At 35.9% G+C, this 25072-nt stretch overlaps 1 protein-coding gene across 2 annotated transcripts in view; it reads left to right on the forward strand.

Moving 5' to 3' along the window:
- Positions 1-25072, forward strand: part of LOC111155445 (protein kinase, DNA-activated, catalytic polypeptide) — a 222726-nt gene that overhangs the window by 83521 nt on the left and 114133 nt on the right. For both annotated transcript variants that reach the window (XM_022515606.1, XM_022515607.1), the window contains exons 32-41: positions 1168-1391; positions 2131-2342; positions 2753-2885; positions 3337-3495; positions 4319-4522; positions 12623-12808; positions 13201-13305; positions 14380-14547; positions 16423-16550; positions 24293-24500. In XM_022515606.1, coding sequence (XP_022371314.1) covers positions 1168-1391; positions 2131-2342; positions 2753-2885; positions 3337-3495; positions 4319-4522; positions 12623-12808; positions 13201-13305; positions 14380-14547; positions 16423-16550; positions 24293-24500 — 1727 coding nt within the window. The remainder of the gene's footprint in view (positions 1-1167; positions 1392-2130; positions 2343-2752; positions 2886-3336; positions 3496-4318; positions 4523-12622; positions 12809-13200; positions 13306-14379; positions 14548-16422; positions 16551-24292; positions 24501-25072) is intronic.

Genomic DNA, 25072 nt, shown 5'->3' on the forward strand with positions numbered 1-25072 from the left:
CACATAAAATTTAAAATTATAGGGTTAGAATTCTATTTTTGTTTTGTATAGACGTTACTAAAAAATAACTTGTTCACATAAACAAGTGTCATATTTGATTAATGCTAAAATGCTCCTTGTTTTTCCACATTTAGCATATCTGTAATTGGAATGTGTCTTATAGCCTCTGCTCTGCTGGATTCAAGGTTATTTGGTGTTTGAAAATGAAATTCTTAATATGTTTTTTTCTCATTTCTTTGAATACATAGTGATCTGTCATCAACATTATTTTTAATGATATGTCAAGTTGGCATTTTGATGAACTTAAATTTTATGGAAACAGAATTAGAAACCCTCAGATTTATAAAAGAATTTCTTTTTGTTTTTGAAAAAAAATTTTTTTAAGATTTTTATTTATTTGAGAGAGAGCATGAGCGGGAGGAGGAGCAGAGGGAGAGGGATAAGCAGACTCCTTGCTGAGCAGGGAGCCTGTTGTAGGGCTTGATCCCAGGACTGTGAAATCATGACCTAAGCTGAAGGCAGATGTTTAACCGACTGAACTACCCAAGCACCTTTATAAAAGCATTTCTTAGTCATTACCTTTACTCTTTCAACATGTATACCACTTCCTAAAATTGTCCCTTTCTTTGGGAGGTCTTTACCCTCTGGTACATAAGTACAGTAAGACTGAGGAGAGGAGAAGTTTGCTTTGTCTTTCTTCCATAAGCAAGACTGAGGTAATCATGAGAGAATTAGGGATGGGGGCACGGGAGAACCAGCACCTTCATGTTTTTAGACATGTGAGTTTTATGAAAAAGTCCTTTTGGGAGTTAATGCAGTTGTTTCCATACAAAGACCACTGCCAGAATTTGTTTCTCTTTGGCCCCTTTGAAGGACATTTCAGTTGTTTCTGTTTCTTCATTATTAAAAAAAAAATGCTAAAGTGAACATCCGTATAAACACATCTTTGTAATTCTGCCATCATTTCATTTGGATAAAATTTCAATGCTGGATCAAAGCATATGAGCTTTTTTAACATTTGATAGAAATTGGTGTGCATACTTTTTAAACCTTTTCTGTTTGAATTTTGACTAAAAGTATATTATGCCTACACTGAAGGAATTTTACATTAATCATAGTGGAGTTAGAAGGAAGCATATGTTAATAATTGAGTATAATTTTTTTTAGGTACTGAAACACAGTCTTCACTTTGGAAAGCAATGGCTTTCTTCTTAGAAAACATTGCTATGCATGATATTACAGCAGCAGAAAAGTGCTTTGGCACTGGGACAACAGATCACAGACCTAGCCCACAAGAGGAAGAAAGATATAATTACAGCAAATGCACAATTGTGGTCCGGATTATGGAATTTACCACAGTGCTGCTCAGCACCTCCCCAGAAGGCTGGAAGGTAGGTCACTCCTGGTTCTCTTTTAGTTTGGAGTCAGTATTTGGCACTGGAAAAATATTTTCCAGCACTTATTAAAAGTGGTTTTGGCTTTCTTAGAAATTTCCATTGCTGTAGGAGTTCTGTGTTCTTGAAAGTAATAAAATTTTGCATGTATTTCAAATTCTTTTTGTGTGAATTATATGCAAAATAGTTTTTCTAAATGTTTTATTGTATATCACATTTTATGCTACAATTGATCAAACTTTTGCCTTAGGAAACATGCATTACTTGTAAATGTATCTGTGAGGCTTATTATATAAACAAAGTCCAGTCAGTCTATCCATTTAATACATACTAAGTATCTACTGTATGCCAGGCCCTATCTGCAGATACAACATCTCTCTAAACCAGGGGCCACAAAACCATGGTCCACAGGCCAAATCCCACCTGCTGCCTGCTTTTGTAAAGTTTTCATTGGAACTCATCCAAGCCCATTTGTCCATGTTTTGTCTGTGGCTGCTTTCACATTATAATGGCAATTAGTTTAGCAGTTGCAGCAGAGACCATAAGGCCCACAAAGCCTAAAATATTTATTTTCTAACCCTTTACAGAGGAAGTTTCCAACCCCAGTCCTAGCCAGGCAAAAATTCCCGGCTTCGTGGACCTTACACTACTGAAAATCTAAGTGCTGACTAATAGATGTTCGTTTGTTCGTTCTTTCTTTTTTTTTTTTTTTTTTTTTTCAAATCATCTTTTACAGCTCCTTGAGAAGGATTTATGTAATAACAAAAACTTTATGAAACTCTTGGTGAAAACCCTATGTGAGCCCTCGAGCATAGGTTTCAATATTGGTGATGTCATAGTTATGAATCATCTTCCCGATGTTTGTGTAAAGCTAATAAAAGCACTAAAGAAGTCCCCATACAAAGACACCCTGGAGATGCACCTTAAGGAAAAAATAACAGCACAGAGGTGGGCATTCAGATCATGCTTGGGATCAGTGTTGTGTTGGGATTTAAGATTGTAACATACTCTGGCAGTTGTGTGTGTTTCTACTATAGCCCCATTTCCTAAAGTAAAGGATCTCATCATTTGTTTGAAAATCATCTATTTAACACATGCTTTCCCTGTACCTGAAGGTAAGCAAGCCTCAGATGTGGCTTAGCCCCATGTTGATTTCCATGGCTGGATAAGCTCATGGGCCCCATGTTCATTGTTAACCCATATTTGCTTTCCAAGGTCATTTAATGAATTTGAGTGTCAATTAGTCAATGAACACATTTATAACAGAACACATGTAATTTTTCATTGTATCCTGCTAGTTCAGTGAGATCAACACTCATCTCGTTTGTTTTTGTTTTTTGTTTTTTTTTACATGGCAGCATTGAGGAGCTCTGTGCTGTTGACCTATACGGCCCTGATGCTTATGTGGACAGGGCCAAGCTGGTGTCTGTTGTGTCAGCTTGTAAACAACTTCACAGAGCTGGTTTTTTGCATGTTGTATTACCATCTCAGGTAACCACAGCCAATTTGTTTTTCACTTTTCTCTTAGCTTTATTAAGCTAATTAGTCCATTTATATACATATATATACATATATATATATGTTTTAAACATCCTGTATGTATGAAATGTGCTGAAATGGGTATTAAAGAATTACTTGCGCTAGACATGTGTTAACTTAGAATATAAATATAAAAATTTATAAATATAAAATGAAGGACATTTATATTTCCAACAACCTTTTGAAGAACTTTAGGGATGAACTGGTATTGTGCCTCTGTGGCTAGGCAATATAAATGAAAAAATATAGCATAGAAAGCAAAGTTGAGTGAACATTTTCCTGACAATTAGGATGTAGTCAGTGTTAATGAACATGGATTTTTTTTAATTCATGAAAGGTGTAAAATTTTGTGTTTCTATAAAATATCTTACTGCTGGATATTTCATTGTTCACTTTATTTTAGTCTGCAGATCAGCATCATTCTGTTGGCACAAAACTTCTTTCCCTGGTTTATAAAAGCATTGCACCTGGAGATGAACGAGAGTATTTTCCTTCACTAGACCCCAGTTGTAAGCGATTAGCCAATGGACTTCTGGAGTTGGCCTTTGCTTTTGGAGGACTGGTAGGAGCAGCAGCTACATGCTATGCTATCCTAATGATGTAAATATATAGCTCACTTGCGGTGTGCTTCTAAAAATAAGAATTTAGCTGGAAGTCTAAATTTAGTAATTTGGTAAGTCCTTGATATGACTTCCTTTCTAAAAGATTTGCTTTAATAAAAGAAATAGGACAGTATTCTTAAGTTGGGGTTTTGTCTATCGCACTTTGTTTCTAAAAAGACTTTATAAGGCAGAGAACATTTTGCAAATATAAAGTTAAACTGTGTTGACACAGTGGCTTCCTCTTCCCCTGTCCTCTGTGATCCTCCGAAGGCTGATTTGGGAGCACTCCTGGAGGATAATTTCAGAGGCACCACAAAAAGATACCTTCATGGATTATTGAACTGTCCAGGGCTGGCCTCAAATAGTCTCTGCTATAGCTGAGATCTGCTAGCCATTCCTTTGTGTTCATTCCTTCCACCTGTCTTCTCCTGCAGCAGAAAGCTCTTCTTTGCCCATTTGTTCACTTAATGTAAACAAATTACATATTTAAATGGTCTAAAAATGCCCTTACTACCCTCTCCCCTCAAAGCAACTATAATAAGATTTTCTGGAAATTTGGGAGAAACATGAGTCAAGAAAGATTTCTTTCCTAAAATGACACCTAGAAAATGCAAGTTCATTGAAATGTATACAATTCAAACCTGAACCCTGGCCTTCAAATACCAGGTTCTCTTAGACATTACTGTGTGATTTTTCACTTCCAAAGTTAGCAGCTTCCCAGTAATCTTTCTATAACAGGTAAAATATGTACATATGTCATTGTGCCTTTCCTTGCTTTTTCAGTGTGAGCACCTTGTGAATCTTCTCCTGGACACAGCAGTGTTATCTATGCCAGCCGCAGGAGTGTCCCAGAGAAACATGGTCAGCTTCTCTCATGGAGAGTATTTTTATAGCTTGTTCTCAGAGGCAATCAACACTGAATTATTGAAAAATCTGGATCTTGTTGTATTGGAGCTCATGAAATCATCTGTGGATAATCCCAAAATGGTAATGAAATTTTTATTTTTTATTTTTACTTTTTTTACTTAAAGCAAGAATTACCATCAAACTCCATTCATTGGGCCAGAGATCCTTGTATTAGCAAAAGACTTGCCCCCCATCTAGCACACTATCTACACTTGTGAGTTCATTGTGAAATTTTTACTTAAGTGAAGTATATTTTCTTATATAATGACTATAAAAAGATAGCCATATTCTTCAGAAATGTATAAACAGAACAATCTCTCTTCCCGGAAGGTTTAATGCTCTTACCAATGTTTCAAAACAAAATCAAAGGAAAGAAAACCCAACTTTTAATGAATGTTTAATAATGTTATTATCATTGAAACATTGAAACATTGATTATTTTTTTAAATCTCTCACTCCCCCAGAATCTCTAGGCCAAATATTACAAGGCACAGGTATGTGATATAAATTTCTGTGAAGAAGTAGTGTTGGGGCTCAGAAACTTGTTGTGAGGCCTGAGCCCACCTTTGTTTTTGCACCAGCCGCCAGCTGGTTTTGTGCACTCCTTATGCTTTCTGTAGTCATGGTCCTTTCACAGGTTGGTACAGAGAGTCATTATTTCCTGCGTGCTATAGCCCACTTTGCCCCCTCACATTGAACCTTGGAGTATTTAATATATAGTTGACTTTGGTTTGCTAAACTGATAAAATTTTGGAATTTAACCGAATCTGTAGACAGGAGCTGGGAACTACTAGGAATGACCATTTTAAGGGAAAATGTATAATTTCTTTCTGAGTTAAGCTTTTATTCCAAACAGTGCTTGTTGTAGGGGAGTATCTTGTGGCAGGTTGTACTAGGAATTTGTATTTAAAGTTAGAAATGAACTTTTAGTAGATCCATGACACCAAGGAAATAGGACAGTATGATTTCTGAAGCTGTTCAGACTTCTGATTAAGGTAATGGATAAAAGTCATACATATTTACCTCTGCTTTCTCCTCAGTTCCCTCTAAAGTGACAGAAATGGGTCTTTTTGTTTTGTTTTTAAAGCACAATGTTAAAGGACGCATTAAAGGAGGAAAGACAGGAGTGACAATAAGATGGACAGCATTTTGGAAGCTAGAAACCAAAAAGACAAGTTGTAACAGACTTCAGAGTCCAAGAAAACTGCAGTGTAACATAGTGGTGGGGTGATGGGCAGCTGATTTGTGCTGCAGAACCCAGCCTTTCTGGGGTCTGGTGGTAGAGTCCTGGGCCTCCAGAATACTGGGAGCAGGATGCAAAGCAGAGGCTGAAAAGGGGAGGACTGTGTGAATGTTAGATGTCCCCTGCCAGGTCTCCTGGCCTTGCCTTGTCCTCAAGGGACTGATCCTGCTGCACTTGAGGACACTGTGGGCAGCCAAGTCTCTGGAAGGGATAAGTATCTCTGCACTGGGGCACTCTGGGCAGAGTTAAGTGTAGGATACTTTTTTTTTTTTTTAATTGAAAGACCTATAGTCAATATTAAAGTCATGTTCTGTATATAACGCCAGTATTTCTTTGAGCAATGACATAAAGTTTGAAATACTTTATACCAGATAAAAAAATCTTATTATTCCACAAATGGGAAATGTTTTGTACTTTGATCTCTCGAGTTTAGTTCTCCCACTCTTCTGACCTTAGTCTCTCATTAGTGTTTTTGAACAGCAAAGATGTTTCTTGTGTGTGCTGTATTTTTTTATTTTGCACATTTTTCTGTTAGGGTGAAACTTCTTACTAATTTTTAAGAGTTTTTTTATATTAAGGATAGTAGACATTTGTCATGTGTGCAGAAAGTACTTTATCCTATTGGCTATTTGTTTTTCAATCTCACGTGGAGTATTTATTCAATACATAAGTGTTTATTATAATTAAATTTATTAATCTTCTTTTCTATCATTCCTGTCTTTCATGTTGTACTTAGAATGGCCTTCTCCACCCCAGTATTATCTTTAAAATCGGCCCGTCTTTTCTTCTGTTACTTTTATAGGTTCTTTTTTTAACAAATATAAATAATGCAAAAAGCACACTTGCATATTCTTGAAAGTAAAATTTAGAATCGTTTTGTCAGGTTCCTCACGACCCTTTCCACAATATAGTAAGGATTTTAAGTGATAATACACCATGTATAGAGTAAATTTAAACCAAAGTGACCTTTTTAAAACATACACCTATTTTTTCTAAGGTACGTCTCTCCACTTATTCAAACCTTTATTCATAATCTCAAATCTTTTTTCATACTGTTATGTAGAATGCTATCATTTTATTCATCTAGTTACTACACATTTCTTAAGAACATTTCTAGATACTGGATGCTATTGAGTTGTACATGTAAATGGAATACTTTCCCTTTATATTTTCTTTTTCTTTCTTTCTTTCTTTTTTTTTTTTAAAGATTTTATCTATTTATTTATTTGACAGAGATCACAAGTAGGCAGAGAGGCAGGCAGAGGCGGGGGGGGGGGGGGGGGGGGGGGGGGGCGGGGCGGGGGGAAGCAGGCTCCCTGCTGAGCAGAGAGCCGGATGTGAGGCTCCATCCCAGGACCCCGGGATCATGACCTAAGCCAAAGGCAGAGGCTTTAAACCACTGAGCCACCCAGGCGCCCCTATTTTCCTTTTTTTTTTTTTTTTTTAAGATTTATTTGAGAGAGAGAGAAAATGAGTGGGGAGGGCCAAAAGGGGTTGGAGAAAGAGAAAAAGAAACAGACTCCCTGGCTGAGCATGGAGCTTGACACAGGGCTCAGTCTCATGAACCTGAGATCATGACCTGAGCTGAAATCAAGAGTCGGACACTTAAATGACCGAGGCACCCAGGCTCCCCCACTTTATATTTTCTTTACAAGGATGTGGTATATCAGAAAACTACTGATTTTGTTTATTTTATAACCATTCAGATGAATGAGTATTCTTCTTTTTCTTTTTTCCACGTTTATGGATATATAATTGGCATACAACATTTTATAAGTTTTAGGTGTACAACATGCTGATTTGATTTAATCAAATTTGATAATCATGCAGAATGATTCCTGTGATAAGTTTAGTGTTTATCACCTTATACAGATAAAATTTTTTCCATGCAATGAGAACTTTTAAGCACGTCAACACTTTTCAGATATATGATACATAACTTTAGTCACCATGCTGTATATTATATCTCCAGAACTTAATTATCTTACAACAGGAGGTTGTACCTTTGACCACTTTCATTCATATTGCCCAACTTCCCAACCCCTACCTCTAGCAAGCACCAGTCTGTTCTCTATGAGTTTGGTTTTTTAGAGTCTGTGTATAAATGATACCCAGTATTTATCTTTCTCTGTAGGACCCATTTCACTTAGCATAATGTTGTCAGGATCAAATCTGTGTTGTGACAATTGGCAGAATATTCTTTATAATGGCTAAATAATATTTCATTGTATATGTATATACCACATCTTCTTTATTCATTCATCTGTTGATGGACACTTAGATTGTTTCCATGTCTTTGGCTATTATACATAATGTTGCAATGAACATGGGGGTGCAGATATATTTTTTAGATAGTGATCTCCTTTTCTTCATATTAATACCCTGAAGTGGAATTGCCAAACCATATAGTACTTCTGATTTTAATTTTTGGGAGGACTGCCATACTGTATTTCATAGTGGTTGCAACAGCTTGCATTCCCATCAACAGTGCACAAGAGTTCCCTTTTCTTCACATCCTTTGTCTTTTTGGTGCTGGTTGTTCTTACAGGTATGAGAGAATATCTCACTATGGTTTTGATCTGCATTTTCCTGGTGATTAGTGATGTCGAATACCTTTTCATTTACCTTTTGACTGTCTTCTTTGGAAAAATGTCTATTTAGTTCTACTGCCCATTTTTAAATTAGATTGTTTGATTTTTTTTTTTTTTTTTGCTATTGAGTTGTATGAGTCCTTCATATATTTTGAATATTAACCCCTTATCACATACATGATTTACAGATATTTTCTGCCATTTTGTAGCTTGCCTTTTCATTTTTTGGTGATTTCTTTTTTTTTTTAATTTAATATCTTTTCAGTGTAACAGAATTCATTGTTTATGCACCACACGCACCCAGTGCTCCATGCAATACATGCCCTCCATAATACCCACCACCTGGCTCACCCAACCTCCCACCCCCCACCCCTTCAAAACCCTCAGATTGTTTTTCAGAGTCCATAGTCTCTCATGGTTCATCTCCCCCTCCAATTTCCCCCAACTCCCTTCTCTTCTCCATCTCCCCAAGTCCTCTGTGTTATTTCTTATGCTCCACAAATAAGTGAAACCATATGATAATTGACTCTCTCTGCTTGAATTATTTCACTCAGCATAATCTCTTACAGTCCCGTCCATGTTGCTACAAAAGTTGGGTATTCATCTTTCTGATGGGAGCATAATACTCCATAGTGTATATGGACCACATCTTCCTTATCCATTCGTCCGTTGAAGGGCATCTTGGTTCTTTCCACAGTTTGGCGACCGTGGCCATTGATTTCTTTTGCTGTACAGAAGCTTTTTAGTTTGATGTAGTTCTCCTTGTTTATTACCACTGTTGCCTTTGCTTTTGGTGTGAAATCCAAAAAAAAAAAATCATTGCTAAGACCAGTGTCAAGGAGCTTATCCTTAAGGAATTTTATGGCTTCAGGTCTTAAGTTCAAGCCTTTAATAGATTTTGAGTTGATTTCTGTGTATGGTGTGAAATAGGTGTTAAGTTTCATTCTTTTGCATGTAACTATACAGTTTTCCCAATACCATTTATTGAAGAGACTATCTTTTCTCCATTGTATATTCTTGGCTTCTTTTTCTTCATCATTGTATATTCTTGGCTCCTTGCATGTGTTTATTTCTGTATTCTCCATTCTGTTCCACTGATCTATGTGTCTGTTTTTATCCCAGTACTGCACTGTTTTGATTACCTTGACATAATATAGCATGAAATCAGGAAGCATAATGCCTCCAGCTTTGTTGTTCTCTCTCAAGACTGCTTTGGTTATTCAGGGTCTTTTGTGGGTCCATACAAATTTTAGGATTGCTTGTTCTGTTTCTGTGAAAAATGCCATTGGAATTTTGATAGGGATTGTATTGAATCTGTAGACTGCTTTGGATAATACTAACATGTTAGCAATATTAATAATTCTATTCCTTGAGCACAGAATACCCTTCCATTTATTTGTATCTTCAGTTTTTTTCATCAGAGTCTTCTAGTTTTCATCATACAGGTTTTTAATCTCCTTGGTTAAATTTATTCCTAGGTGTTTTATTCTTTTTGGTGCAATTGTAAATGGGATTATTTTCTTAATTTCACTTTCTGATAGTTGGTTATTAGTATATAGAAATGCAGCAGATTTTTATGAATTGATTTTGTGTCCTGCAACTTTATTGATTTTATTTGTTAGTTTTAATAGTTTTTTTTGGTGGAGTCTTCAGGGTTTCCTATATTTAATATTGTGCCTTCTGCAGATGGACAGTGTTACTTCTTCCCTTCTGTTTTTTATGCTTTTTTTTTCTTTTTCTTCTCTGATTGCTATGACTAGGATTTCCAGTACAATGGTGAATAAAAGTGCTAAGATTAGACATCCTGTTCTTGTTCTTGATTTTAAGGGAAAAGCTCTCTATTTCTCACTATCAAGTATGATGTCAGCTGTGCTTTTGTCATATGTGACTTTTATTATGTTGAACTATGTTGCCTATATTCCCGATTTGTTAAGTTTTTATCTTGAGTGATTGTTGAATTTTATCAGATGTTTTTTCTGCATCTATTAAGATGACCCTATGATTTTTATCATTTATTTTGTTAATGTGGTATATCATGCTAATTGATTTGCAGATGTTGAACCATCCTGGCATCCCTACAATAAACCCCACATGATCATGGTATATGATCCTTTTAGCATATTGTTGAATTTGATTTGCTGATATTTGTTGAGGAGTTTTGCATCTATGTTCATCAGGGATATTTTCCTGTAATTTTCTTTTCTTGTAGTTTCTTTGTCTGGTTTTGGTATCAGGGTAATGCTGGCCTCATGGAATTAGTATGGAAGTATCCACTTGTCTTCTAGTTTTTTTAGAAGAATTTGAGTATTGGTCTTAGTTCTTCCTTAAATGTTTGGTAGGATTCACCAGTGAAGCCATCTGGTCCTGGACTTCTGTTTGTTGAGAGGTTTTTGATTACTGGTTCAACCTCCTTAGTATTAATTGGTTTGTTCAGATTATTTATTCAAGATTCAATCCTGGTAAGTTGCATGTTTCTAGGAATTTATCCATTTTTTTCTAGGTTGTCCAATTTGTTGATGAATAATTGTTCATAATGGTTTTTTATGATCTTCTGTTTATCTTTGGTGTGGGAATACCTTTTTGAAACAAGGAAGTTAAGTGAAAGCCTCCCTGAATTCTGAACTTTGAGGCTCTTAGCTCTCTTCCCACAGTTTGGCTCCCAGAATATGGTCAGTTAGGTATATACCTTCAGGCAGGATATAGGAATATTTTGACAAGTCTAAGAGAAAATAAAGATTAAGTGTCATCATTGCCCCACCAACCTACACTGATGCATATTGCCAGTGAGCCTTGGCCACTGCATGGTACTTATAGTCAGTTCCTCGGTATGTGCCAATAGCCAGGGAGCACCAGGCATCAAGAAATGGAATCTAAAAGGGTTAGGCAGGTAAAAAGCCATTTGACACAGAGAATATTCAGTGAGATGGAAATGTAAAGAGAAAAGATCCTCAGAGAGATGAGAGAAAACAGCTTGGCAAAATAAGTATTGCTACTGAAAAGAACACTAAAAGAAAGGAACATTTGGGAATTAAGCATAAGCATCAGAAATTGAAAATGAAATGGTTTTGGAAGATAAAATTTAGGAGCTCTCATAGAGAATAAAGTAAAAAGGCAAAACAGAAAGTGGTAGAGAAAACATGATGAAACTTGGGATCCACTGATAGGTTCCATCACCAGGACCTCTTTCCCAGGGGAAAGACAGACCCTCAAAACAACGTCCCAGAAATGAAGGCCTGGAGCTTCCAGATGGAAAAGAGACATTGAATATCCAGCACAGTGTATGAAAGCATTCTCACGTGGAACAAATTTCTTGAAAATTCAGAACACAGGGGCTTCAACATGAGAAAAGACTCTAAAAAGTTTCTGTAAGAGACAAGGCGATTACATTTAAGGATCAAGAAATCAGATGCCAAAAAAAAAAAAAAAAAGAAATCAGATGCCATTTGTCTTTGGAACTGCGGAGTGGACACTAGAAGACTATACGCCAAATTCCTTCACATTTCAGCAAAGAAGATTCCAACCTGGAGTTCTAAATCTGGCCAGACTATCAGTCATGGGTGAGAGATGAATACAGGTGTTTCAGATGTGCCAGATCTAAAGGAATCTTATCTCCTATGCACTCTCATCAGTCAGCCAAGAAAGAGGAAGATGTTCGATCTGGGAAGTTGGCTCAAACACAGAGAAGGGGACCAGTCTCCTGGAGGGTGCTGAAGTGACACCCAGAGGGCAGAGATAAAAGACATTCTAGGGTGGGAGCTATGTTGCCACTGAAGTGGAGCTGATAGATTCCTGATGGGTTTAGATGTCTTGAGGCGATTTCATTAATTAAATAAGGAGTGTGTGATGGCAAATAATGATAAGCACATTGAAAACAACAAAGAAAGCAGGCAAGTTAATATTTCAGGGAGATCAGAATGTTGTGTAAAAATGATTGCATTGTCATAATGATAAGAATATTGAATATTAATCTAACCAAAATTAGGATGTCACCTATTGGAAAGGTGGTGGGACAGGAAATATGTGTGTTCAAGCATGTGTGTATGCTTCTGTGCATGTGTAACAGAGGAGAGTTAATTCTTCCTCTCATCGAGAATGCTCCCAGCTAAGAAAGAAGCAATAGGATGAACATGATTTCATAGAGGAGACCACACCTTATGCTTTTGTGGGAAAATTTACATAATAAGTTGTTCTTCTCAAATTTGAGGAGTTATGAAATAAATAGCTATTACAGAAATAGCATCTTTATTTTCCAAGAATAACTTTGATCTGAAAGTAGATTTTGTTATGTATCTACCAGTCTTACTATTGAGGATTTTTCTTCAAGTACCACACACTTATTTATTTCAGGTGAGCACCGTTTTGAATGGTATGTTAGATCAGAGCTTCAGGGATCGAGCCAGCCAGAAATACCAAGGACAGAAACTTGCAAGTACAATTCTGCACAACTGGAAGAAGTGGGACTCCTGGTGGGCCAAAGATTCTACTCCTGAAAGTAAAACAGCAGTGCTGACCTTACTGGCCAAAATTTTGCAGGTATCTTGGGAAACCTTAAAAAAGAAGTTGTTTTGGACTCTGTAAGTTTTATCTATAAAAATATGTTGGAGATTTCTTAAGAAGTTCATTGGTTTGATAAGTAAAAATATTTTCACTGGATATTTCCTGTGATTATCTTACATTTTATACTTTTTCCATTATTATCATTTATACTCATTATCCCTTCCCGTACTTTACCTTGTTAGTGTCTTTACATGCATTGTCTTACCAGATAGATTTAAAATATTTCAGAATAAGAATTGTTAAAATACTATTGAAGCCGAGGAACAAATTTGTAGATTATTTCTGAAATTAAAAAACTTGGAAAATATGTTAATGGAAATTAGAGGGACAATATAGAAACGTATCATGTTTTATTTCACCTCCTTTAGATTGATTCATCTGTATCCTTTAATACAAATCACAGTGCATTCCCTGAAGTCTTTACAACATATGCTAGTCTACTTGCCGATTCAAAGTTGGGTTTACATTTAAAGGTAAGTGATGCACAAGATTTTTTTTCAGATTACATTCTCCATTATCTTCCCATTTTATAATTTTACATATTTGTGATGTTTTGTTTTTTATTACGGAAAATTTCAAGTATATTCAAAGGTAGAGAAAAACTCCTGTGTACCTGTCACTCAGCCTCAATAGCCATCTGTCTGTGGGCATGTCTTTTTCAACTATGCAGCCACTCCTACCCTTGAAGGAGACCTCTGGCATCATGTTATTTGATCTATGCATTCTTTTTTGTCTATCCAAATGATAAATATAATCACAATGAGTTTCCCATACTTTGAAGAATTAATATTTGTTTTTTCACATGTGTAGTTCAAATTGGCTTTTTTGAGAATTGCTATATTAGTGAATGACAGAATTCAAACCAATACTCTGTCATTTTTCTATTAATAAGCATATCTTGGTAATTTTTAATATCTTGGTAACTTTTAGAGTCAAGAATTTAATATTATAATTTTAAAGTCCTATAATAGTTAGATTTTATGCTCTAATAAAATGTGGCCTTAATGAAAGATGTCCTTTTAGTAGACCATAAGGATATTTCTTTGGAATTTTCTGTTTTGTGGTTAATCACATTTCTCATTCCTCTGTATGAGGGAGCCAGGGAACTTTTTTGCCATGCAAGGGAGATAGGAAATAATCTCCTAGTTCTTTTAGCTCGTTATGAAGTTCTGAATTAGTTCTGTGAGAAATATTTATAAATTATCCCATAGTTTATTCAGTATGCTCTTTCCACACCAAACTTATCCAGTGTATCTCTATTAGAGTCTATATTTGTTGAAGAAATCACACAACATCATCATACAGTGTCTTATTTAATTACACATGTATAGCCCTGAGTTGGCCCACTGGCCTCTAGGGTAGAAGCCAAGATAGAGTATTGTGTTCAGGTTGGTTTTCAGTGTAATCTAGAAGGTATTCTAAAGTCATTCATTGAATCCACACATTGCTTTATTTGAAAAGCCTTAAGAAAGCAGTAATTTTATTTATTCTGTAGGATACGTAAGCCCTGACTAGTACAATTTCATATGTCTGCATTGCTCCCACAGGGTCAGGCTGTAATTCTTCTTCCATTCTTCACCAGTCTTACTGGAGACAGTCTTGAGGACCTTAAGCATGTTCTTGAAAACCTTATCGTTTCTAATTTCCCTATGAAGTCTGAAGAATTTCCCCCAGGAACTCTGCAGTACAATAATTATGTAGACTGCATGAAAAAGGTTAGTTTTTAGTGTACCAAGTGAAATTAAAAGATTGTTTTTCTGTTACATTTCTTGATGAAAAGAAGTAAGTGAAATATTCAGATTCAGAGATATATGGTGACTTTAAGAATTCAGTTCAATTCATATTGAAAGCTGGGTAGCTGTGGAGGCAGATGCATATCTAAATCCTTTGGAATTCATTTGCTCCCCTTTTAAATTGAAATCTTTTATACAGAAAAATCTTGTTAAATATTCTATGAATAATATATAAATTTTGAAAATTAATGCCAAAAAGAGCTAAGAAATAGAATAAAGTAGTGGTTATTTGAGAAATACCTAGTGATTATCACCTATATTATTTAATATACAGACGAAGGTATCTAAAATATCAGTGGCTAAAACAAGGTGATAGATTATTTGTTTCTTCTCTACTAGATTGTTGTTATTTATAACAACTACATACAGGTTTTCCCTGCTATCCAAAAAGTGGAACATTTCTGTGAGAACATTTAAAGCCAAAATGGCATAAAGCAAAGAAGCAATTACCATTAATTTGTGCAGGAATTTTTTGAGCATTCCCAGACCCAAAAAATATCTTCTCTTAGGCCCTTTTGATACCAAAGGACACATCTTGCTAACAGGTGCACAGGATGATTGAGATAAAACAAGATGCTCACAGACAACAGTTCAAAGCTATGGCGCCTTGATGCTGAGATACTGCGTATAGTTCCAGGGGAAAGAGCTTGGTGGTGCCACTCTCAGTGCTCAGGGTACATGCTCCCTCTAGCTTGCCAGTCACCTTTCTTGAATGGTGCATTCCTGCAATCAGCAGGTCATTGATGGGGTGACACCATCATGTAGTTGCCATCTAAGTATCCTGTTCCTAAGCAGCGTGTTACCTGATGTTATAGCATCCACAAAGATTCTACATAGATCTTTGGTACTTTCTCTTAATGTAAATGTGCTAAAGTAAATATAAGTACAGTCACTGAACATTTGAAGGAAGCTTCCAACCTAAAAATAAGTAAATCAAATGAAAAAGGAACTCAGAGGGAACTGAGTCAGTGAAGGGAGATGGGAGATGAGAATATTAAAGAAACTATAACAGTAGCTTCAGAGATGAGAGGACGTATTGTGTCCATGAAGTAGAACAAATAAGTTCTTTTGGGAATTAAATATATAAAAGCAAAAATTTTTTTTTTAAGATTTTATTTATTTATTTGACAGACAGAGATCACAAGTAGGCAGAGAAGCAGGCAGAGAGAGAGGAGGAAGCAGGCTCCTTGCCGAGCAGAGAGCCCGATGCGGGGCTCGATCCCAGGACTCTGGGATCATGACCTGAGCTGAAGGCAGAGGCTTTAACCCACTGAGCCACCCAGGCGCCCCCAATAAAAGCAAAATTTTTTAAAAATTCACAAAACAGAAGGTAAAGTTGAGGATATTTCCTAGAAAGTAGAACAGACAGACATCAAGATGGAAAATGGGAGAGTAGAGAACTTTAGATGAACAGCCTAGAACAGCGGCTGTGCAGCGAAGATGGTGTGGAAAAGACGTGTCCAAAATAAAAAAGCCCCTAGAGTACCTGGAATGGTGAAGACAAAGACCTCAGTGAAAGCGCATCGTCGTGGAATTCCAGAACCTGGAATCAGATCTTTCAGAAGATCCTGACTGCTGTAAGAAGGAAAAACATCTGCAAAACCTTAAAAGAATCAAAACTCAAATATTTAGCAAACATTATTATATGACAGGCATTCATTGTAGCTGCAGAGATTGCAAAAGTGTTAGCATTTGTTACTTCTCTGTGAAACATAGTTTTAATTTTCTGTTTTGTTATTAGTACTTGTAAGAACAAAACAAAGATAAAGACCCAAGAAAATTATTATTTTTTTCTAGTTTCTAGATGCATTGGAATTATCTCAAAGTCCTGTATTGTTGCAGTTGATGACAGAAATTCTTTGTCGGGAACAGCAACATGTTATGGAAGAATTATTTCAATCTACTTTCAAAGAGATTGCCAGAAAGTAAGTCATTCTATTCTAGTCTGGGACCCCAGACACTGTACACTTTTTATTTCTATGGGAAATGATCTTCTCTGTTCCAAAAAGTTTAGTGCCAATTGTAGTCAACTCTCACCACTCAATTTTATTTTGTTTTTCTTGATGGAGAAAACTTACTGTGAAAGTTTCAAACATACTCAAAGCTAAAGGGTAAGACCGAAACTGAACATCCAGGTCAAACACGCATGAGGATTTTCCAGCCTCATCAACTCGGTTTTAGCTTCATTTCTTTTGAGCTGTAGTTACTGTAATAAAGCAGATCCCTGATGCCATGTCATTTTACCTCTAATTACTTCTTTTTATTTATTAATTTTAGTTCGTTAGCATGCAATGCAATAATGGTTTCTGCAGTAGAATTCAGTGATTCATGACTTACATACAACACCCAGTGCTCATCACAAGTACCCTCTTTAATAACCATCACCCATCAAGCCCATCCCCCACATTCTCCATCAACCCTCAGTTTGCTCTCTATTGGTTTTTTTTTTTTTAAGATTTTATTTATTTATTTATTTGTCAGAGAGAGGGAGAGAACACAAGCAGGCATAGTGGTAGGCAGAGGCAGAGAGAGAAGCAGGCTCCCCTCTGAGCAGAGCTCAGTGTGAGACTCGATTCCAGAACCCTTGATCATGACCTGGGCCAAAGGCAGCAGCTTAACTGACTGAGCCATCCAGTCATCCCTGTTTGCTCTCTATTGTCTCTTATGATGTGTTTCCCTCTCTCTTTTTTTTCTTTTTCGTCTTCCCATATGTCATCTGTTTTGGGGGAGGTAGGGGGAAGAGGGGAGGTGTGGGAGAGGGGCACAGGCAGACATGGAGAGACTCTTAAATAGGCTCCATGTCCGTACAGAGCCCCACACAGGCTCAGTCTCACAACCCAGAGATCATGATCTGAGCTGAAATCAAGAGTTGGATGCTTAACTGGCTGAGCCACCCAGGCACCCTGGTTCATCTGCTTTCTTTCTTAAATTCCATGTATTAGTGAGTTCCTATGGTATTTGTCTTTCTTTGACTGACTTACTTCACCTCGTATAATATACTCTAGCTCCATCCACATCATTGCAAATGACAAGATTTCTTTTTTCTTTAAATGGCCAATTAATATTCCATTGTATATATATACCCCATATTCTTTATTCATTCATCTGTTGATGGACATTTGGGCTCTCTCCATAGTTTGACTGTTGTTGTTAATGCTGCTATAAACATCAGCGTGTATGTACCTCTTTGAATCTATATTTTTTATCCTTTGGTTAAATAACTAGTAGTGCAGTTGCTGGATTGTAGGGTAGTTATATTTTTCACTTTTTGAGGAACCTTGATACTGTATTCCAGAATGGCTGTACCAGGTTGCATTTCCACAAACAGTGCCGAAGGGTTCCCCTTTCTTCATATCCTCACCTGCGCCTGCTCTTTCTTGTGTCGTTAATTTTAACCGTTCTGACAGGTGTGAGGTGGTATCTCATCATGGCTTTGATTTGTGTTTCCCTGATGCTCACCTCTAATTACTGCTGTATGTATATCTAAAAATACAGTGTTTTTCTTTGGTTACTATAGTACCAGTATCAGTGGAGCAAAATTATCAGTAATTTCATTTTCAGATGTCTGAAGCATTTGTAATCGTAAATGCTTCAGACTGTTAGATTCTTTTAATTCTGGTCCAAACGAGGTTCTTAAATGGCATTTCACTATTGTATCTCTTAAGTCTGTCTTCATCTAGAACAGTCCCCCATCCCTAACTATTCTTTTGTTGTTAAAGAAACCTGAACACTTGGCCTGCATAGTGTGTTACATCCTCAGTTTACCTGATTTTTTTTCCTGTTCTTTTTGTTTAACTTGTTCCTCCAGCCCCAGTTTCCTGTAAGTGGAAAGTTAAGTCTAAAAGCTTAGTTAGATTCAGGTTTAACTTTGGGCAAGATTACTTAGTAGTGGATGCTTTATATTTCATGTTCATGGCATTTGGGGGTACATAATGTCTAGTAATCCTAATTTTCATGATTAGCCATGTATGACACAGCCTTTTGCTAATGTTCTAGCATACACTTATCATTGTTGCCCCAAGTCATTGATTTTATCAGGAGTTGCCAATGGTCATTTAAAAAATCCCTTTTTTAGGGGCGCCTGGGTGCCTCAGTCGGTTAAGCATCTGCCTTTGGCTCAGGTCATGATCTTGGGGTCCTGGGATCAAGCCCTGCATCAGTTCCCTGCTCAGCAGGGAGTCTGCCTCTCTCACTCCCTCTGCCCCTCCCCCCACTCATGTCCTCGCTCTCTGTCTCTCTCAAATAAATAAAATCTTTAAAAAAGTTTTTTTGAAAATTAAAAATCCTTTTATATCTTTGACATTTAGGAGCTAGAATTCTATTGTAATGAACTTGCCTTTATCACTAGAGCTGTTCAGTTACCCAAATACAGTTTTAGTATTTTAGGACATTACAATGGAAAAAAGGGAACAAATTTTATTATTAATTTATTATTTTTTTTTAATTTTAAAAGATTTATTTTTTATTTTTAAAGATTTTTAAAATTTTTTTATTAGAGAGAAGAGCAGTGGGGGGAAGAGCAGAGGGAGAGGGAAAGAGAGAGAGAGAATCTTAAGCAAACTTGATGCTGAGCCTGGAGCCCAGCATAGTGCTCAGTCTCACAACCTTGAGATCATAACCTGAGCTGAAATCAAGAGTTGGACATTAGCTGACTGAGACACCAGGTATTATTAATTTATTAATTACTAACTTTTATTATTTTTTAATTTTTAAAGTAAGGGCTTAATGTCATGGATACTTATGTGACCACTGAGTTTTTTATTGGCATTATTTATATTGATATATAAATATCCATGTTAATTTATCTTACTTAACATATCATAAAATTCACCTATTTTAAGCATGAAATTTAATAATTTTTCATAACTTTACCAAATAGTACAATCATCACCATAGAGTAATTTCATCTTCTCAGTAAGATCCTATATCAACTCCCATTCCCATTCCCAGCCCCAGGCAATCACCAATCTACTTTCAGTCTTTATAAATTTGCTTTTTCTTAACATGTCATATAAATGGAATCATACAACATGGGATCTCTTATGTCTGCCTTCTTTTTTCAGCAAGGTTTGGAGGTTCGTTCATGATAGCATGAATCAGCAGTACATTTTTATTGACATTTTTAAAAAATCATAATTAACCAACAACTATAGAACGTCCTACACAACAGGGGAATACACATTCTCTTTGAGCACATATAGAAGCCATAAAACAAATCTTAAATTTAAATTTAAAATGATTGAAATCTTACAAAGTATATTCTCCAACCACAATGAAGTTAAATTAGGAATAACAGAAGAAAACTTGAGGAATCCAAAAACATGTCTAAATATCCAACTAATTATTTCTAAGTAGCCCTTAGGTCAGAGAAGAAATTAAAAGGGAAATCATGTAGCATTTTGATCGGAATAAAGTAAGAATAAAGCATATCCAAATGTACGAGATGCAACTAAAGCAGTGCTTACTTAGGAATTTGTATCTTTTAATACCTATATGAGAAAAAAAGGAAATATCCTCAATCAGTAAATATAAGCCTGTGCCTTAAAATCAAGAAAAAGAAAACTAAACTGAAAGCGCGCAGGAGGAAGGGAATAATAAAGATTGGAGTGAAAAGTAATGAAATCAAAATTAGAAAAATGGTGGAGAAAAATCAATGAAACCAAAACTGGTTCTTTGAAATGGTAGACGAAATTGATAGACTGTTAGCTGGACAAACTAGGACTAAAAGAGAAGGTACAGTTCATGAAAATTAGGAATAAAAGAGGGAACATTAGTACTGACCTCTCAGAAATTAAAAAGATAATAGGAAAATATTAGAATGACATCATGTCAACAAATTCAGCAACTTAACTAAAGTGGACAGATTTCCTAAAAAGTCACAAACTACCAAAACTGACTCAAGAAGAAATAGAAAATCTGAGTATACGGGTTTTTTTTTTTTTAATTTTTTAAAAAATTTATTTAACAGAGAATGCGAGAGAGGGAACACAAGCAGGGGGAGCGGGAGAGGGAGAAGCAGGCTTCCGCTGAGCAGGGAGCCAAATGCAGGGCTTGATCTCAGGGTGCTGGGATCATGACCCGACCCAAAGGCAGACGCTTAACAACTGAGCCACCCAGGTGCCCTGAGTATACCTTTAATAAATAAATAAATAGAAATGTTCATTTAAAATCTTCTCACATGGGAAAGCCCAGACCCAGATAGCTTCCCTGGCAAATTTTCATCAAATATTTAAAGAAGAAATAAGACAGACACTTCATGAAGTTTTTGGAAAATAAGGGAGAAGGAAATGAATACTTCCCAACTTATCCTTTGATGCTAGTCTCATACAGATAACAAAGCCAGACAGAAACATTATAAGAAACCTATAGACCAATATCCTTCAAGAATATAGACACAAATTTTTTTTTTTTAAAGATTTTATTTATTTGTCAGAGCATGTGCGCACAAGCAGGCAGAGTGGCAGACAGAAACAGAGAGAGAAGTAGGCTCCCCACTGAGCAAGGATCCCGATGCGGGAGTTGATCCCAGGACCCTGGGATCATGACCTGAGCCAAAGGCAGCCATTTAACCGACTGAGCCACCCAGGTGTTCCAAAATTTTTCAAAAATATATTAAAATACCAAATGCAGCAACTTATATATATTCTACACTATAACCAATTGGGATTTGCCCTAGGAATGCAAAACTAGATGAGCATCTAAGAATCAAATAATAGTATATACTATATTAAAAGACTAAAGGACGAAACTACATTATCATTTCAGTAGGTACAGATAAATTTTCGACAAGATCCAATATCCGTGATAAAAAGGACAAAAGGTCATCCATGAAAAACCAACAGCCAACAAAATATTTAATAGTAGAAGACTGAGTGCTTTCCTCCTAAATTTGGGAACAAGGCAAGAGCATCTGCCCTTTTCAATTCAGTGTGATACCGGAGGTTCTAGCCAGTGCAGTCAGGCAAGAGAAAGAAATAAAAGGCAACCAAATTGGAAATAAAAGGAGCAAACTCTTTTTCTTTTCCTTCTCTTTCTTTTTTTTTTTCTTTTTTTCCTTTTTTTTTTTTTTTTTTTTTGATAGCATACATACATGTGGTTGGAGTGGTGTGGTGTAGAGGAAGAGGGAGAGAAGCCCAAGTAGACTCCAAGCTGAGTGCAGACCCTGAGTTGGGGCTCAATCCCATGAGACCATTACCTAACCGAATCAAGAATTAGAAGTTCAACTGACTGAGCCACCCAGGTTGCCCCCAAACTGTCTTTATTCACGCATGGCATGAGATAGAAAATCCTAAAGATCTGCAGAAAGCTATTAGAACTAATAAACAATTTTACAAAATTTGTAGGCTCAGGATCAATGTTAAAAAATCAATTATTTTTCTATATATGAGCAGAAAACATTCAAAACTATAATTAGGAATATAATTACACTCATAGTAGCACCAAAAAGAACAAAGTACTTAAGAATAAATTTAACAAAAGAAGTTTAAGACTTGTACACTAAAAATTACAGCCCATTGCTGAAGAAAATTAAAAAATTAAAGATTTAAATAAATGGAGAGACATTCTATGTTCATGAATTTGAAGATTCAATATTGTTAACATGGCATTAAGTTGATATGTAAATTAAATGCAGTCCCTCTCAAAATTCCAGCAGGACTTTTTTGTGTGTGTGCAATTTAAAATTGTGTTCATTTTAATTGTAACTTACCTAGAATATACTCTCTAGGATAAACAGTGAAAGTATATGTTCTGAAATCACTTGGTAATATATTTTTCAATATGTGGTTATTAAACCAATTAGTTAGGTTTGCTTATTTTAGTTAATATTCAGATTTTAGAAATTTTTTATGTTTTTAAAATATTTACATGATTTGGAAGCCATAACTGTGTAATGAGCTGCATTTGAGAGTCTTGCTTTTGTCCCTGTCCCCTCTCTTATTCCTCTTCACCCCCCTTTTTTTTCCACGTCATATCTTCTACAGATCACTCCCTGTCAAAACATAAAGATCTTCCTCAATCATTTTTTATTTAAATAACTGGGTAATTATTTGTTGTACAGAATTAGCATAGTATTTTGAAGCAGCCCCCTACTGATAGACTTTTGGGTTCAATCTTTTGTTGTTAAAAATAACACAGTGAATAGCCCTATGTATATGTCTTTTTTTTTTTTTTTTTTTTTTTTTTGGCCAGTGTATCTTTAGAGTGGATTCCTAAACATAATTTAAAAGGTAAATGCATTTGTTATTTTGCCAGCTTTCACAGCATCCCTTATTTGGGGGCTATAATTATTTGCATTTCCCGGCATATGGGTGTCTATTTCATCACAGTCTTGCCAATAGAGTATATTGTCAAACATTTGGATTTTTTCCAGTTTTATAGGTGAGAAAGAATTTCTCAGTGTTTCTGTAATTTATATTTCTCTCATTACGAGTGAAATAGAGCATATATTCATCTATTTCAAGCTCACTTGCATTCATGTTCAATAAACTATCTGCTCGCCTCTTTTTTTTTTTTAAAGGTTTGTTTTATTTATTTATTTATTTATTTATTTATTTATTTATTTATTTGTCAGAGAGGGAGAGAGCACAAGCAGGGGAGAAGTAGGCCCCCCACTGAGCAGGGAGCCCGATGTAGGGCTTGATCCCAGGACTCTGGAATCATGACCTGAGCTGAAGGCAAATACTTAACCAAGTGAGCCACACAGGTGTCTCTGCTGGCCCATTTTTATAATCAGATTTGAATTTTTTTCTTTTCTTCATCCTTTTAGCTTACTCTAGAAGAGTTTTAGGTCTATGCATCTCTGCTGTGCTCATTATCAGGAAGCTCCTCAAAAGGATTTAAATCTAAGATAGTGCCCAAATAAATATTACAGAAGCACATGTAGCATCTAGTAGTGTCCTGAGCCTGACTGAATTACTTCTAAATTCTAAATTTTTTGCCCTGGTTCATGTTTGAATACTCGGTATCAGGATTTTAATGATCATTTAGTCTTAACCTCGTATTTTTGTAGGTGAGGAAACTAACACTGTATTCTTGGTTTATAGACAAAAATCTTACAGAGATTGTTCAAATATCTTATATTCCAGATGAGAATATAAAGGGCCAGATGAGTATATCTCTGTATAGGAAATGGGGATTGCAGTTTATTACTAGGAAGAGACTAGCATTTTTCTTTTTTCTTTTTTTTAACTACAGTTTGTTAGTCACCATAAAATACATCATTAGTTTTTGATGCATTGTTCCAAGATTCATTGTTTAAGTGCAACACCCAGTGCTCCATGCAATACGTACCCTCCTTAATACCCACTAGAATTTTTAAATTATACCTCCTGAGTTTCAAATTCTGAAACTGTGATTGTCTTCAGGCCTGAGACTCTCCCAAAGCCTTACAGATGTTTTCTTAAAAAAAAAAAAAAAAATCAGATTTGAAAGTAAATGAAAACAGTTCTTCTTAATGCCTAAGTTTGGCATGAAGATTTCTGGGGATGAGTATAATAATATGGTTCATGTACAAATGCTGCTTGTATTTCATGGTTTTTATATATAATACTCTTTAAAGTTATATTTTAGATTTAAAGTCATTGGTGGTTATTTTGTTATGTGGGTAGGCACTTGTAAAATATTAGTTCAAAGCAGGGATGTTCATATAATTTTCTTTCTTTCTTAGGAGTTCATGTGTCACACAATTAGCCCTTTTGGAAAGGGTGTACAGAATGTTCAAGAGGGATGACCTGCTTTCAAATGTTACTCGCCAAGCATTTGTAGATCGCTCTCTCCTCACCCTGTTGTGGCATTGTAGCCTGAATGCTTTAAGAGAATTCTTTAGCAAAATTGTGGTGGATGCCATTGATGTGTTGAAGTCTAGATTTACAAAGGTATAGTACATCTATTATTAAGTTTAATATTAGTAAGAATTGACAGATCTTCTTGAACAGTGTCCTTAAAAATTGCAGTGTGTTCACTCAGAGGATCTTTATTGCTCAAGGAGCATTACCTCAACAGTTTGATAACAATCTGTAGTTACAAGGGATCTGCATTAGTTTCCTCTATATTAAACTACCATCAGTGTAGCTTAGAGCATCAGAAATTTATTCTTTCATAGTTCTGCAGGCCAGAAATTAGTATCCTTGGGTTTAAATCAAGGTGTTGTGAGGCTCCAAAGGCCCTAGGGGCAAATCCATTCTTTGCCTCTTCCAGCTTTTGGTGGCTGCCAGCATTCCTTGGCTTGTGGCCTGATCACACCTCTTTTTGCTTCTGTGGTCACATTGTCTTGTGTCTAATCACTCTCTTATAAATATATAATTGCCTTTAGGACCCACTTGGATAATCCACCCATCTCAGGATCGTTTACTTGATATTATCTGTATAATCCTATTTATCATATGAGGTAACAGTCATGGTTCTTGTGATTAGAACCTGGGTATTTGTAAGGAGATATTATTCAGTT

This window comes from Enhydra lutris, unplaced genomic scaffold, assembly GCF_002288905.1.
Source record: "Enhydra lutris kenyoni isolate GAN:26980312 unplaced genomic scaffold, ASM228890v2 scaffoldscaffold41, whole genome shotgun sequence".
In the NCBI taxonomy this organism is placed as follows: domain Eukaryota; kingdom Metazoa; phylum Chordata; class Mammalia; order Carnivora; family Mustelidae; genus Enhydra; species Enhydra lutris.